General features: G+C 34.1%; 4 protein-coding genes across 4 annotated transcripts; 2 read left to right on the forward strand and 2 right to left on the reverse strand.

Moving 5' to 3' along the window:
- Positions 1-1,716: 1,716 nt before the first annotated feature.
- LOC102579064 (protein EXORDIUM-like) lies at positions 1,717-2,879 on the forward strand. The gene has a single exon (XM_006363209.2). The coding sequence runs from the start codon at positions 1,794-1,796 to the stop codon at positions 2,730-2,732; it is 939 nt and encodes a 312-aa protein (XP_006363271.1). The 5' UTR covers positions 1,717-1,793; the 3' UTR covers positions 2,733-2,879.
- A 1,835-nt stretch (positions 2,880-4,714) lies between these two features.
- Positions 4,715-5,875, forward strand: LOC102579389 (protein EXORDIUM-like). The gene has a single exon (XM_006363210.2). It carries the CDS (start codon positions 4,798-4,800, stop codon positions 5,731-5,733), a length of 936 nt encoding a protein of 311 aa, XP_006363272.1. The 5' UTR covers positions 4,715-4,797; the 3' UTR covers positions 5,734-5,875.
- Positions 5,876-11,115: 5,240 nt separating this feature from the next.
- On the reverse strand, positions 11,116-12,241 carry LOC102579714 (protein EXORDIUM-like). The gene has a single exon (XM_006363211.2). The coding sequence runs from the start codon at positions 12,184-12,186 to the stop codon at positions 11,230-11,232; it is 957 nt and encodes a 318-aa protein (XP_006363273.1). The 5' UTR covers positions 12,187-12,241; the 3' UTR covers positions 11,116-11,229.
- Positions 12,242-13,864: 1,623 nt separating this feature from the next.
- LOC102580035 (protein EXORDIUM-like) lies at positions 13,865-14,999 on the reverse strand. Its single transcript, XM_006363212.2, has one exon. It carries the CDS (start codon positions 14,932-14,934, stop codon positions 13,978-13,980), a length of 957 nt encoding a protein of 318 aa, XP_006363274.1. The 5' UTR covers positions 14,935-14,999; the 3' UTR covers positions 13,865-13,977.
- Positions 15,000-15,635: the final 636 nt, after the last annotated feature.

Here is a 15,635-nt window from a genome sequence, read left to right on the forward strand (position 1 = left end):
TGGGGGTCCCAATATCGGGTGAGACGGGCCCTGCTCTGATACCATGTTAAATTAGGTCTTAGGCCTAACTCACACCCCAAAAGCTAGCTCAAAGGGAGGAGGATTGCCCAAACCTTATAAGGAGTTCACTCATCTCATTAATCACCGATGTGAGACTTTTGTCATTCTTTAACCAAGCAAAAAATTTGAAATTATCAACTCTAGAGTTCATTTTACTTTCTGACAAACACATCATAAGAACTTATTCCCTCATATATATGAGATGAAGGGGGGGAGGTCCGCCAAAGAAAATGCAGCATGATAGAAGAGTTCGCTCCGCCGTGTAAGATCCTCGAATCAAAATCAACCATGACTATCATCTGCCTACTACATCTAAAAAAGAATTGAGAGAAACTTGTACCCATAAACAACACAAAATGAAATAATCATATATTTTATTCCGAAATTATTATCCTTCCTCGATCGTACCAAACAAGCACAAAGAGCTAAATGGTTCAGAGTTCTGACCTCCATTAAGTTTTTATAGTGGTCCTTTAATCTCATTTATTGTTTCAAATAAGATGGATGATCATAGGTACAATGTTAATTTCTCGTACTAGTTTTAATAATTATAACAGAATTCTGAAGTTAATTTTTCATTTCCTCTCACTTCAAAATACTCCACTATTTTGTGAATATTACTATATTTCAATTTTCTTATCTTGATCTGAATTGAAAACACATACTGTAATAATTGAAAAAAATAAAAAGAGAAGTGCTAAAAAGCAAAAGAGCATAAAGCATAAAAGAGAAAGAAAAAGAAAGAAGTGGATAAAAGAAAGTAATTTACAAAATAGGAAATAACAGTTGTCACGTGATAGCTAGATCCAGCTGGATTATTCAATTTCACAGCTCTCTCAGCTCTTACTAGACTGCTGCACTGCAGCCATATTTGCATCTCACGAGACTTTTGTTGTGTCAACTAAACTAGCCAGTAGCCTCACCCAACTCGGATGGACTTTCTCCGTTCATTTTTATTTGTTCAATATATTAAATATAGTCATTCTACTTTTATATGTTTAACTTGTAAAATAAGATGAAAATTTATCATTTTCTATTTATTATCTGATAAAGAGCATAATATATCAAATATGAACAAGTAAAAATGAACGGTAAATAAAAATGGTCAGTCACATTTCTCAATACTCCTTTTTTGCCAGCTAGATTCTTTTCCATTTCGTCATATTTCCACACACATTTCCCCATAACTATACCTCTTATTTTCCAGCCTGTGAATACCCTTTTTTTCTTTTTCTTTTTTTTTTGCTTAAAGCACCCAGTAGAGTCTCAACGTCTCAAATTCTGTACCTTTTAAATCCCCAATATAACCTTTGCTTTTTATTGTCCACTGCTGTTATTCAATTATTATTATCCATATGATCCTGCAGGTTCAGGCACCACTTTTATGGACCAAAAGCAAATGATGTAACTAAGCTGTACTGCTCTTTTTGATTTGTTCTGATATTATATTATATTATTTACCTATCTAGCTCGAAAACAAGCTAAAGCTAGTTTTTTCCATCCTCACCTAAAAGTGTATAGCGTTTGATTTTAGCAATTGTCACTTTCTTAGCAAGTTCCTCCATGACTTATTTTAATGCTTTCTTTAATTAAATAATTTAAATAATCTCACACCCAAATGACTCAATCTCACTGTTTTATATAAATACCCCTCATTCCTCATAACAATCTCATCTCATTCCACAGCTCCTCTGTTTTAATACTCTTCATAAGCTTCTAATAGAAAACCAGCAATGGCTGCTCATATCATTTTGAAACTCTTTCTTGTTATTTCCTTCTTTAATGTGTGCTTTGCTTCAAGAAAGCTCACTTCTTTAGTGCAAGACCCACAAATGCAGCTCTTGAAATACCACAAGGGTGCACTTCTTTCTGGCAAAATCTCAGTCAATCTGATTTGGTATGGCAAATTCAAGCCATCCCAAAGAGCTATTGTATCTGATTTTATCAACTCCCTTTCTTCTTCGACTCCATCTAAAACCAATCCTTCAGTAGCACAATGGTGGAAAACCACTGAAAAATACTACCATCTCGCTAATTCTAAGAACACTCTTTCCCTTAATTTGGGCAAACAAGTTCTCATCGAAAATTATTCCCTTGGAAAATCACTGACCCAGAAACAAATCGTGCAATTGGCATCAAAGGGTGAACAGAAAGACGCCATTAATGTTGTATTGACCGCCTCTGATGTTGCTGTTGATGGGTTCTGTGTCAATCGGTGTGGAACTCATGGGGCTTCTAAGGGTGCTGTTATTAACGGCAAAACTTACAAATTTGCTTATATTTGGGTGGGTAACTCAGAGACTTTTTGTCCTGGCTACTGTGCCTGGCCATTTCACCAACCCATTTACGGACCACAGAGCCCACCATTGGGTGCACCAAACAACGATGTGGGTGTTGATGGTATGGTGATTAACTTAGCTAGCTTATTAGCTGGAACCGCTACGAACCCATTTGGAAACGGTTACTACCAGGGCGAAGCAGATGCGCCATTGGAAGCTGCATCTGCTTGCCCTGGTGTGTACGCGAAGGGCGCTTACCCAGGCTATGCTGGAGATTTATTGGTGGATAAAACAACAGGTGCAAGCTACAATGCACATGGTACAAACGGAAGAAAATACTTAGTTCCTGCTTTATATGATCCTGCTACATCTTCATGTTCAACTCTAGTCTAGAAAAAATAGTCGTAGTAATGTAGTACCAGTTGTACACGATGAAGAAGAAGAAGCTAATCTAGCGTAGTAAATACTGTAATTTTTGATTCATTTATTTGTTTGAGGTTGAAAATGGATGAGCAAATTGCTTCGGTTTGCTTTCACAAATACTGTCCAATTCTTCATTACTTTAAGCAATTTTACTGTTTGCTAATATTAGTAATAATTGGTAATTTGTTTGGTAAACAGTAATCCTAAGTGCCATTTAAGATTTTGCCTAAAAGAAGATTATCCAAAGGAAAGTCTAACGGAGTATATTAGGCCCGTCAAATAAAATAAAGATAGTTAAGGTGTTTGGATGGGCCCCATAGGCCCATAAGCTAAGTTCTAAATTACACGTTTCCCTTTTTTATTTCCACTCTTATTTTATATGCAATGTTAGACTGAGGAAATAAAATACTATTAAGATTAGATAAATAAAAGTAAATATCGATTTTTTTGAAAAGAAAGATATAGTCACCTTTCCTTGTGACAACCTGGTGGTCTACGCAGAGTAAGTTAAGGGTCATTTGGCAGGTAGAAACTTTAGTAACGTAGAGATTGGTTAAGAAAAATAAATTATGTATTCATTTATTTATACACGTATTAGTTATTAGTTATGTGTAATTTAGTTACATATTAAAACAAATTGGACTAATTAGTTGTTGGGTGTTCCACATTGATGAATTTTATGCTTCATGAGTTTTTAGAGATTGAAACCACTTTCTCTGGCACATTAGGAAGTGTTATAATTTGATGAGAACAATATAATTCGGGAATTTTGAGAATTTAAAAAGATTTAAATATAAAACTTGTGATTTAATAATAGTTTTGATTTTCTTTTAACGATAAGAGAGCTTACTCAAGCAGTGAAGATCCTTCATTTCCAATTGTATAGTTGCGCATTTGATTAAATTAATTAAACTAAATAGGAATATCTATCCGGATACTATTCCTCCTTGAAAAATACTTTTAAGAGGAAAAAAGAAAATATCAGGCTAAAAAGTACTCTACCAATTTGGCAACAGATTTTGAAATTTAAAAATTTAAATTGCTGAAGTTTTAAATTTTTGGATCTTGAAATTATTCTTGGACAGTGGTGGAGCCACCTTATAGTTAGGGGTCCATTCGAATCTCTTTCAGCGGAAAATTATACTTTATACATAGTTAATATATAATTTTAGGTATAAATAGTAGATGTCGAACCTCTTTCGGCTACGTCGTGTGTTTATTTTTTCAGAAGATTTTGAACCTCATTATTGAAAATTCTAGCTACACCACTGTTTTTGAATATGCATTTTGTTACTAGATTTAAAAAAAAAAAAAAAATTTAACGAGTGAAAGTTTGAAAAACTATTCTGAATCCAATTTTTGAAGACAAATTTTCATAGTTTGATTTAAAATCTGTTCCTATCAAATGTTAGCTGTCATGCAGCAATATTGTAATTTCAACTTTCCGAAATTGTTAGTGATAGTTTTGATGGGGTTATCTTTCTTTTGAAACAAGCTACTAGCATATCTACATTGGTTTGTGTTTCTCTTATTTTCTGTTAAGAAAGTTGTTGAGTGACTCAATAGAATAATGAGCCGTTTGATGTGAAGCATAAGATATAATAATCTATCATATGTTTGGTGGAAGGTATTACACAATCCTAAAGTTATTTATAACACCATTTATACCATTATTATGAAAGAAGAGTATATCATATACATGTGAAATAACTTATTCCGAGATAACTAATTAATCCCAAGTCAATGATGAGCAGCGACCCGCGAGAATAGTAATCGATAAGTCAAGAAGTAAAGATTGTATCTTTCTTGTGTTGCGTAGCAGCCAGTTAATGAAAATGACGACGCGCTTTGTTTAATTTCACTTTTCCACCTTTCTCAGCACCTTCATTACATACACAAACACACCCCCTTCTCCCCTCTCCCTCTGTATAAATAACCCTCCTCTATTCCCTTGTATTTCATCCAAACTACAATTCTTTTATTTAGATTTTCAATACAGTCTAACTAGAGTAATAGTACTAAAAAGAAAAAGAAAATGTCTTCTTCCCATTTCATTTTATCACTTTTTGTATTGATTTCTTTCATCAATGTGTGTTTTGCTTCAAGAAAGCTAACTGCATTAGTAGAACAAACTCAGCTGTTGCAGTACCACAAGGGTGCACTTCTTTCTGGGAAAATATCAGTCAATTTGATTTGGTATGGCAAATTCAAGCCATCCCAAAGAGCTATTGTATCCGATTTCATTAACTCCCTTTCTTCTTCAACTCCATCGAAAACCAATCCTTCAGTAGCACAATGGTGGAAAACCACTGAAAAATACTACTATCTTGCCAATTCTAAGAACACCCTTTCCCTCTCTTTGGGCAAACAAGTTCTCATCGAAAATTATTCCCTTGGAAAATCACTGACCCAAAAGCAAATCGTGCAATTAGCATCAAAGGGTGAACAGAAAGACGCTATTAACGTTGTTTTGACCGCTTCTGATGTTGCAGTTGATGGTTTCTGCGTCAATCGGTGTGGAACTCATGGGGCTTCTAAGGGTGCAGTTATTAACGGCAAAACTTACAAATTTGCTTATATTTGGGTTGGTAACTCAGAGACTCTGTGTCCTGGTTACTGCGCCTGGCCATTCCACCAGCCCATCTACGGACCGCAGACCCCACCATTGGGTGCACCAAACAACGATGTTGGTGTTGACGGTATGGTTATTAACTTAGCTAGCTTATTAGCTGGAACTGCTACGAACCCATTTGGAAACGGTTATTACCAGGGTGAAGCAGATGCGCCATTAGAAGCTGCATCTGCTTGCCCTGGTGTCTACGCTAAGGGCGCTTACCCAGGCTATCCTGGAGATTTATTAGTGGACAAAACAACAGGTGCAAGCTACAATGCACATGGTACAAATGGAAGGAAATACTTGGTTCCTGCTTTGTATGATCCTGCTACATTCACATGCTCCACTTTGGTCTAGAAAATTAGTGCACTAATTTTGTAACTATCGATTCATTCATTTATTGTTCTGTTATGCAATATCCGAAAATTTACAATTACAAGAGTATTATTAACCAATATCCCAAATTTTAGAACAAATAAATATTCAAACTATTTGTTAAGAATTGTTTTTAAGTTACATCAAGATTAAAAGGATTGAATGTCACACTTTAGAACTCTTAGCTAACGTTGACTATAGATTTTCAAATATTTTTGGCAAATATTATTTGGATGAAAATTTGGGTGAAATTTCACGATGTGTTTGGCCATAGTATTTGAAAAACATATTTTACTTTTTTAGAAAAATATGATTTATATCCGTAAGTTTTAAAAACTATCAAAATTAACCATAAGTTTATACTACAAGTCAATTGGATCTTCGTTGTAACAAATAACAAGTAGTGTCAATGACGCTGAAGCAATATGGTAGTTTGGAGTGAGTGCAACAAACATCATTCCATATATCGTGAAGTAGACATAACACATGACTTTGTTACTTTGAGCCGATTGTTTATCATTTTCATCAATAACCATATCATCACTTTCATATTCATTGAATTTGTAAAAGATAAAAGTTTGTGTAAAATTTCAATTTGACCCAAATACTAGAAAAAACTAGTATTAGAAAGTTTGGAATATTTATCAAATAATGACAAATTGTATGGACAAATATTATTTGCCAAATATTTCCCCAAATATTACTTGGGAAATCTATGGCCAAACAGGTCCTTAAAGGATAATAATAATCACAAAAGAAGTGGTACATGTATAAACAACTACACAAAATTCGCCGAAATTCAGCTCCTAGTTAGATGCTTTACATTATTTGGGAATTGAGGGCGACTGGTAAAGTAGCTGAAGAATTAGTTGCACCTAAGAAAATTATTAAGGAGTTTTAATAGCTCCGTTGAATAGCTATTAAAATATTTATCTTATTACTTTCCTTTCCTAATCTCGCTATCCCTAACTTTTAGAAAAAAATAAAAAATCCAAGTTGTAAGGATACCATTTTATATGTAATATTTGGAAAAAATAGGCGATAAGGCATATATTCCATCGAGAAGCCAATGATTTAGTGGGATCTATTGAAAAGTCGCAAAACAATATAATTACCCTGTTCCAGTTACTCTAAATGGAACAACTTAAATAGGAGTACTTCATTCATTTTTATTGGTCCATAGCAGATTTTGCATACTCTTAAAAAGAGATGATAGATGAATTGCATATTTTATTATGATACTCGTTATTGGTGCTTTTTCATTAATAACTTGAAAAAATAATTAAGAATAAGTAATTAACGTAAGATTAAATCCAAAATAAAAAAACTAAACAAGTAAAAGTGAACGAAAAAAAGTACATAATAAGAGATGAAGAGGTAGTAACTAGAAATCTGGCATATGTCCCTTTTATCCCAACTTATTCTTCGTCCATGACAGTCGTTACTATTAGGTAATGCACAATGATGAGAGATGGGGGATTGTCGCTATTGCAATCAATGCTAATATTAATTCACACCCTACTCATCCCATTTACATTTCAACATGTAATTAAGTTACTCTCCTCTGTTTCTAATTACTTGTCTACTTTTAAATTGACACACTTATTAAGAAAATAATTATTGACATCATGTGTTTACTATTTCACCCTTATTAATTACTCCCTCCATTTTAAATTAATTGAATTGTTGAGGTGTTTCACATCCTTTAATAAAGAAGATTAAGACATAAATTAGACATAACTTTCTATTTTTACTCATATTAATTAGTGTCAAATTTATGATTAAAATAACTAAACATTAATTAAGTAACTAATTTCAATACTAACTAATGAAGGATAAAATTGGAAGAACATTCTAAAAGTAGTCTTAAAAATTGAGCAATTAAGTTAATTTGAAAAATGAAAAATGTGTCAACAATTCAATTATTTTGAAATGGAGAGAGTATGAAGTGGATGAAAAAATTATTTCTTCTAGATTTCTCAAAATGAACAAGTAATTAGAGATAACTAAAAAAGGAAAAATGGACAAGTAATTAGGGACAGAGAGTATTTGCATGTTCGTTTTGTGTTCATAAGAGTTACAGTATTATACTTCCTCTCTTCAAGACTCCAACAATAATTTAACTTGGCACACACCTCAACAAATAATTAATAATAGGATTAATATTACTCCTTATGTCCCTAGTTACTTATTCATTTTGACAAATCAAGAAAAGACAATTTTTTCATATCCTCAATTAATTACTTTGAAAAAGGTAGAACATCTTAAAATTTTGAAATGTTTAACTCATCCACTTCATAATTAATAGAGAAAAAAAATGGTAAACTCACTATATATGGCAATCATTGGTTTCTTAAAATGTGTGTCAATTCAAAAATGATCATGTAATTAGAAACAGATGGAGTATTATATTACCTTTTGAATATATTAAATTTAATTCTTTGATTTTTCAAACTCAACAACTATTTTTTGTATGATGAATAAATAAAGAGATGGACACAGAGAGTGTTATCTTTAAAAGATAGTTATAGATAATTATTCATGACAAGTAAAAAGAAGCAACTTTTACGGGAAAAGTATGGTGGAAATTAGAGAATTCTTTACCATGGGCACGTAGAATTTAATGAGTTTTGAAATATATTTTATAGAAAATTTGACTACTCCCCTATCCATCGTACTTATGATTTGTCATGTGGACAGGTCTCATCTGTCTCCATATATATCTACTAAATACTAAGGACAGAGATAGATTATGGTAAGATGGTTCAATTGAATCTCGTTTATGCAAAGACAAAAATAACTCTTTTGTTATACATTAATCAGCTACTGAATAGCCTTGTATACAGAGAAGATATTAATACTATTATGTCAAAAATGTGATTTAAAAATGACTTAGCAAAGAGAAGCAAAACACAAAAAAGTGGGAGGCAGGAGCAGGTGAAGGTGTAAAGGGGCACCTACCTGCTCCACTAGGCGTTAATATAATGAAAACGGTACATTGTGTTGAGTAGCAACAAGCTGAACTGGCTGTTGTAATGGTGACTTTAGTATCAAGTACCATTAACTTAAGAGTAGCGCATTTATGAGAAAAGGGGCAAAATCTAGAACATCCAAAGTATGTGGCACATGTATAAGGTTGTTGAGTTAGCATTATTGTTTTAACAGAGGCTGAGCTAGGTGGGATTCATGAGTTCAGACGAAATCACTAGCTTTTTCGTAGACCCTATATTTGTATTAGAAAATTAAATTTTTTTATGTATATTAACTTGTGAATTTCCAAACAAATTGATTTAAAATTCCAAACTCTTAATCTTAACTTCGCCTCTGAATTTATTTATTATAAAGTTGTGGGTCTAAATTCTAATTAGGTTTGGAAATATTGCATGAGAGAATTTAATAGAAGTTGTCGATAACGTAAAGGTTAAGACGCGCATTGATTTTATGTGGGCACAGATTGTAGATGCGAGCGCCAGCTGCGACTTCTGCCGCCGAAAGGTTCTCTTCTGTAATCTTGTCTGCCATACTGTTTCATAGTCCCCACAAAAAACTCCATTTCATCAATTAATGTAACACCTTGTTTACTTTGTCCCATTCTCTTATCCTTTTCTTTTTGGCAGAAACCAATACTATCCGACGTACAAGATAAAGAGGCTCGTGAACAGCAAAAACAATTAATATATGATGATAAGAAATGGATGTCGGATCTAACAAATGGTAAGGAGTCGTTTGGTTTGAATATAAGTTATAATGAAATAAATTATACTGAGATTATTTATTATTGAGTGTTTGATTTGTTGTATGCATTGCATGAGTTTTAAGAACAAGTTATTTATTTATAAAAATACCCTTCATTAATATGAAAAGTGATGTATAAAAAGGGTTTGAAGGGATATCTTTGTCATTTAACTGCTCGCCTAAAAGGAGAGGTACAAAGTCACTTGACTGAAAGGAGAGGGAAAAAAAATCAACGTTTTGGATTTTGGAGTTTTCGCTAAGCAGACTGCGCTACACCTAGTCTCACCACCCCGAAGCATATAGATCCACCCGATCGAAGAACACTCAAACCAAACTCGCCCATCCTTTTGGAGGGATGCGAGAACCAATCTGAGTAATCAACCATTTTTTCTTTAATCTGCCTCAAGCACCCCAACACAACAACCCTACCACCAAAAAGCCATCCGTATAGTGAAGTAGGGCTCACATTTTTTTGCTTACTCTTTAGGGGCGGGATAACTTATTCTGATATTAATTATTAATTCCAGAATAAATTATCCCGAACTTGCCAGCCTAGGAACAAATTAAGTGACACTAAAATTTAATCTCAGGACTATTTGGTGTTATTAATTACACAAAATGATCCCTAAAAGTTAACTTTAACCAATTGAGAATTGTTAAAGATCCTTCCAGACCTAGTGCAGATCCGACTCGAATCTATTTTTTTATTGAACAAAAGAGGGATTGAATTTTTTTCAATTGAGTCGGTCTAAAGTGATAAAAAAAATTGGATGACAGTCTTGGCTAAGTCTATTTTTTTCAAAGTCTATTTTTTCTAGTTTGACTAAGTCTTGGCAATAGCTATATTCTAGTTAGTTGTTACTTTGTTAGCACGTAATGCTTTTCCTAGTTTGTAGTTGTTTAGTGGGGTTAGGATTTCAAAATTTTCTTTTGTGTTGATTACTGAACTTTTCATCGTGTTAAGTTCGACAGAAACTACTTAAAGCCACAAAACATTTTTTGAATTAAAAAAAAAAATCAGAATTAAGATTTTTTTTAAAAATGTTCTTAGTAATTAGAGTATATGTTTGTTTCTCAAAAGGAGGGTATATATGCAATATTTGTTAGATGATTATGGTATGTATAAACTAATTTTTAAATAAAGATATATCCGCTCTAAACACAAAGTTACGGGTTATATTTTTACCCACCCATCCAAGGCCCTTCAATACTAACCCTTGACCATTTAACACCTATCACCTCCAAGGCCTCACTATTCACTAGATTACATTTAAATGTTTTATAGATTACTTTTATTTATATATTTATCAAATACACAAAAAATATATTTCTTTTTTATGAAAAATATTTTTCTCCATGCGAAACACACCCTTCGTTTCGGCTGATTTTCCAAACCAAAAGTATGTCTCGAAAGTCAAATAGCTTTCTTTTGATTTTAGGCAAAATCTGAAAATAATGTCTTTTATTAGTTCCCTTTTATTATTATTTTTTATAAAATGTTGATACCTGCTTAATTTTTACCATTACATAATGTTGAGTTGCATTACTTTTTTGTTAGAAAACTAAGAACTCATAAATCAATTGGGGGAGGAAACCAAGAAGATTAACAGGAATATAGAACTAACAAAGTAATTTAATCGAATATATATTATATAATCATATCTCAAACAAATGAATGAATCAACAAATCATATACTCTATATGTTACTACAACTCTATACTCGATTATAGTATTTCTAAGGTCTAAACCAAAGTGGAACATGAAGATGTAGCAGGATCATATAGAGCAGGAACCAAGTATTTCCTTCCATTTGTACCATGTGCATTGTAGCTTGCACCTGTAGTCTTGTCAACCAATAAATCACCAGCATAGCCTGGGTAAGCGCCCTTGGCGTAGACACCAGGGCAAGCAGATGCAGCTTCTAATGGCGCATCTGCTTCGCCCTGATAGTAGCCGTTTCCAAATGGGTTCGTTGCCGTTCCAGCTAATAAGCTAGCTAAGTTGATCACCATACCATCAACACCCACATCGTTGTTTGGTGCACCCAATGGTGCGCTCTGTGGTCCGTAAATGGGTTGGTGGAATGGCCAGGCACAGTAGCCAGGACACAGAGTCTCTGAGTTACCAACCCAAATATAAGCAAATTTGTAAGTCTTGCCATTAATAACAGCACCTTTAGAAGCACCATGAGTTCCACACCGATTGACACAGAACCCATCAACAGCAACATCAGAGGCGGTCAAAACAACGTTAATGGCGTCTTTCTGTGCACCTTTTGATGCTAATTGCACGATTTGCTTCTGGGTCAGTGATTTTCCTAGGGAATAGTTTTCGATGAGAACTTGTTTCCCCAAAGAGAGGGAAAGGGCGTTCTTAGAATTAGCGAGATGGTAGTATTTTTCAGTGATTTTCCACCATTGTGCTACTGAAGGATTGGTTTTAGATGGAATTGAAGAAGAAAGGGAGGTGATGAAATCAGATACAATAGCTCTTTGGGATGGCTTGAATTTTCCATACCAAATCAAATTTACTGATATTTTGCCAGAAAGAAGTGCACCCTTGTGGTACTTCAGGAGCTGCATTTGTGGGTCTTGGACTAAAGCAGTGATCTTTCTTGAAGCAAAACACACATTGAGGAAAGACATCAACACAAAAAGTGATAAAATGAAATGGGTCGAATTGGAACCGAGTAGAGACATTTTTTTAATGGTGAGAAATAAAAGAGTTTAGGAATTATGTTAGGATAGAATGTAGGAAAAGAGAGGCAGAAGAATGAATATATAAGGGAATGAAGGGTGTAATTATTGGGAAGGTGCTGAGAAAGAAGGTTACAGTGACTTTAACTAAAAACGCGTTGGCAATTAAATTAAGTGGAGCTAGCTAGCTGCAAGTGCAACACATGCATAAGGAGGAATAGGAAAAAACTTAACTGCCAACTTTTAAGTAGCAGTTACTACTACAGGCTACAGCGGCTCAACTATTCACATCACTATTCCAATTGACTTTATTGATCATTCATTAATGTTTAATTGATATTTTAATTGTTATAATTGGGCAAAACAGAGTAATGAAGTTCACATACCAACTTGTTTCAAAAGAAAGCTAAATCCCCCTCCCTCAACTAAACCTATTACCAATTGCAACCTTATTTTTCCTCCTCATACATGCTAGTAGCCTAGTATTGGGTACGTAAATTCTACGCCTCTTTACTCAGAGCGTCATATCCATGTTTAATAATGCGTAATGAAGTACGTAGCTGCCACTTTACACAGATTCACTCTCAAAATTTGAACATTACGGATCTTATAAATTGGGACGAAGAGCTCTATTTAATTTGAAGTTCATTTCAGTATTTTTTTTTCTTCATATTGTAAGGACCAGCCACTTTGCCATTAAAACCACGCAGCTTCTTGGTTCTTTTTGTATACAAACTACATATCTAATTTCTAAAAGGAATCCTATGAGCACCAGGCTAATTCAGTGTAAGGGATTTTTTTTTTAATTATGCTGAATAGTAAAAGAAATTTATTATTATTATTATTTAGTACAACACAACATTCCTCCCAGCTTGTTCATCATTGAGCATTATCAATTCCTATAATGGTTGTCAACTGGTCATGACATCCAAGCCCTACCAAAGAACAAAACAATACACGTTAGATATGCCTGATTTCTAGTCATATCAAACCTCTTGTCTTATGCAATTTGTGTTGATCCATTTATTAAATAAAACTTGAGACATGCCAGCTATCTATATTGCTCTTCTGCCTAGTCGAAACAGAAAAAGAGACACTAAATTATTGGCTTCTCAATTAGTCTAACATATAAAATGTATGAATTGATCACTAATCAATTGATCTGAATTCCCAAGATAGTCGTCAAACTGTTAGAGGCAAAATTTGCACTATGATCGATTATGTAACAAGGCCTATACACGAATGTAATTGAGAACAATATTGAAATGACAGATAATAAGATAGTCTTGGATGAAAATAGGCCTTAGCCAAGCATGACTTACAAATGTATGAATGGTAGAAGTACAAGTTATGCTCATCAAAGGGGGTTTAACATATGGGAGATATAATGCTTATTATAAAGTTAACTTGTATTAGGTGTTAATGAAGTTTTTCACTATCATCTTTCATTCCGATTTAAGAATAAACTGTTCATTAAGGCTATAAATCTAAGACCTTAGGAGAGGTTTGTAAGATTATTGATGATAATAAAGAACTACCAAGGCTATTACTCTCCTTGTTTGCCTTTGTATTTTGTTCAATTTGTAGAAAAACATATTATCACAACTTTAGAGAATGCATGTCTTGAAATATTTTGTGAGCAAGTTATAATGCTATATGCGATTAGTAAAAGTTAAAATAAGATATAAAAAAAACAAGTTTCTCATATATTATCAAATGAACTAATCAATAAATCATATATTACAATGCTATGCTCAATTATAGTAGATCCTATTTTGTAAATACTGTTTCTCTCTACACTAGAGTTGAACATGAAGATGTAGCAGGATCATATAGAGCAGGAACCAAGTATTTCCTTCCATTTGTACCATGTGCATTGTAGCTTGCACCTGTTGTTTTATCCACCAATAAATCTCCAGCGTAGCCTGGGTAAGCGCCCTTCGCATAGACACCAGGGCAAGCAGATGCAGCTTCCAATGGCGCATCTGCTTCGCCCTGGTAGTAACCGTTTCCAAATGGGTTTGTGGCGGTTCCAGCTAATAAGCTAGCTAAGTTGATCACCATACCATCAACACCCACATCGTTGTTTGGTGCACCCAATGGTGGGTTTTGTGGTCCATAGATGGGCTGGTGGAATGGCCACGCACAGTAGCCAGGACACAGAGTCTCTGAGTTACCAACCCAAATATAAGCAAATTTATAAGTTTTACCCTTAATAACAGCACCCTTAGAAGCCCCATGAGTTCCACACCGATTAACACAGAACCCATCAACAGCAACATCAGATGCGGTCAATACAACGTTAATGGCGTCTCTTTGTTCACCCTTTGATGCCAATTGAACGATTTGTTTCTGGGTTAGTGATTTTCCTAGGGAATAATTTTCGATGAGAACTTGTTTGCCTAAATTAAGGGAAAGGGTGTTCTTAGAATTGGTGAGATGGTAGTATTTTTCAGTGGTTTTCCACCATTGTGCTACTGAAGGATTGATTTTAGATGGAATTGAAGAAGAAAGGGAGTTGATGAAATCGGATACAATAGCTCTCTGGGATGGCTTGAATTTGCCATACCAAATCAGATTAACAGAGATTTTGCCAGAAAGAAGTGCACCCTTGTGGTATTTCAAAAGCTGCATTTGTGGGTCTTGTACTAAAGCAGTGAGCTTTCTTGAAGCAAAGCACACATTAAAGAAGGAAATAACAAGAAAGAGTTTCAAAATGAAATGGGTCGAATTGGAAGTGAGAGAAGACATATTTTGTATTTCTTTGTAAGTATTTGATGGAAATTTGAGTGTGTAAGTAGTATGGATGTTGGAGAAGAGAGGCGGATTATATATAGCGCAAGCAATTGAAAGAGTGCGTTTTGCTTGTTACGAATGTGCGAAGAAGGAGAAAAGTTGACTTTAAAATAAAGCGCGTTTAGCATTAACTAGTAGCAGCTGTGTAACTAACATAAGGAAGATCAAAATAACTTTAAAGCGATTTCTATTTCCGCGGCCCTACTATGGGCATTGCTCTCACTGCTATAATTGACTTCATTAGTGTTGCTTTCGTGAAAGTCAAAATATTGGAAGAAATGTGCAAAACAAAGTAATGTAAATATACTAACCCACATCCCCATTCCCCAAAATAACCTATTACCAACTACTCTGAAAAATGGCGAAATGGTCTGATAGACCCTTGTATTTGTATCAGTTTGTATTCTGAATCCTTCTACTTACCCATTTGTCATTTGAACCCTTAAACTCAATAAAACACAATTTATCGGACCCCTGTGACCATTGACCATGCTTACGTGTCTTTAAGATGGCTGAGTTGGCGAAAGTGTGTGACTTCACGCTCCTTAAGGTGAGTGAGTACTATATTTCAGTTTTAAAAATATTAATAAAGATAAATATACAAAATTATTAAAAGTCTCCATCTTCTTCACCCACTCCACCTTCATTTGCAGCCA

Source organism: Solanum tuberosum, unplaced genomic scaffold, assembly GCF_000226075.1.
Source record: "Solanum tuberosum cultivar DM 1-3 516 R44 unplaced genomic scaffold, SolTub_3.0 scf00404, whole genome shotgun sequence".
Lineage (NCBI taxonomy): Eukaryota > Viridiplantae > Streptophyta > Magnoliopsida > Solanales > Solanaceae > Solanum > Solanum tuberosum.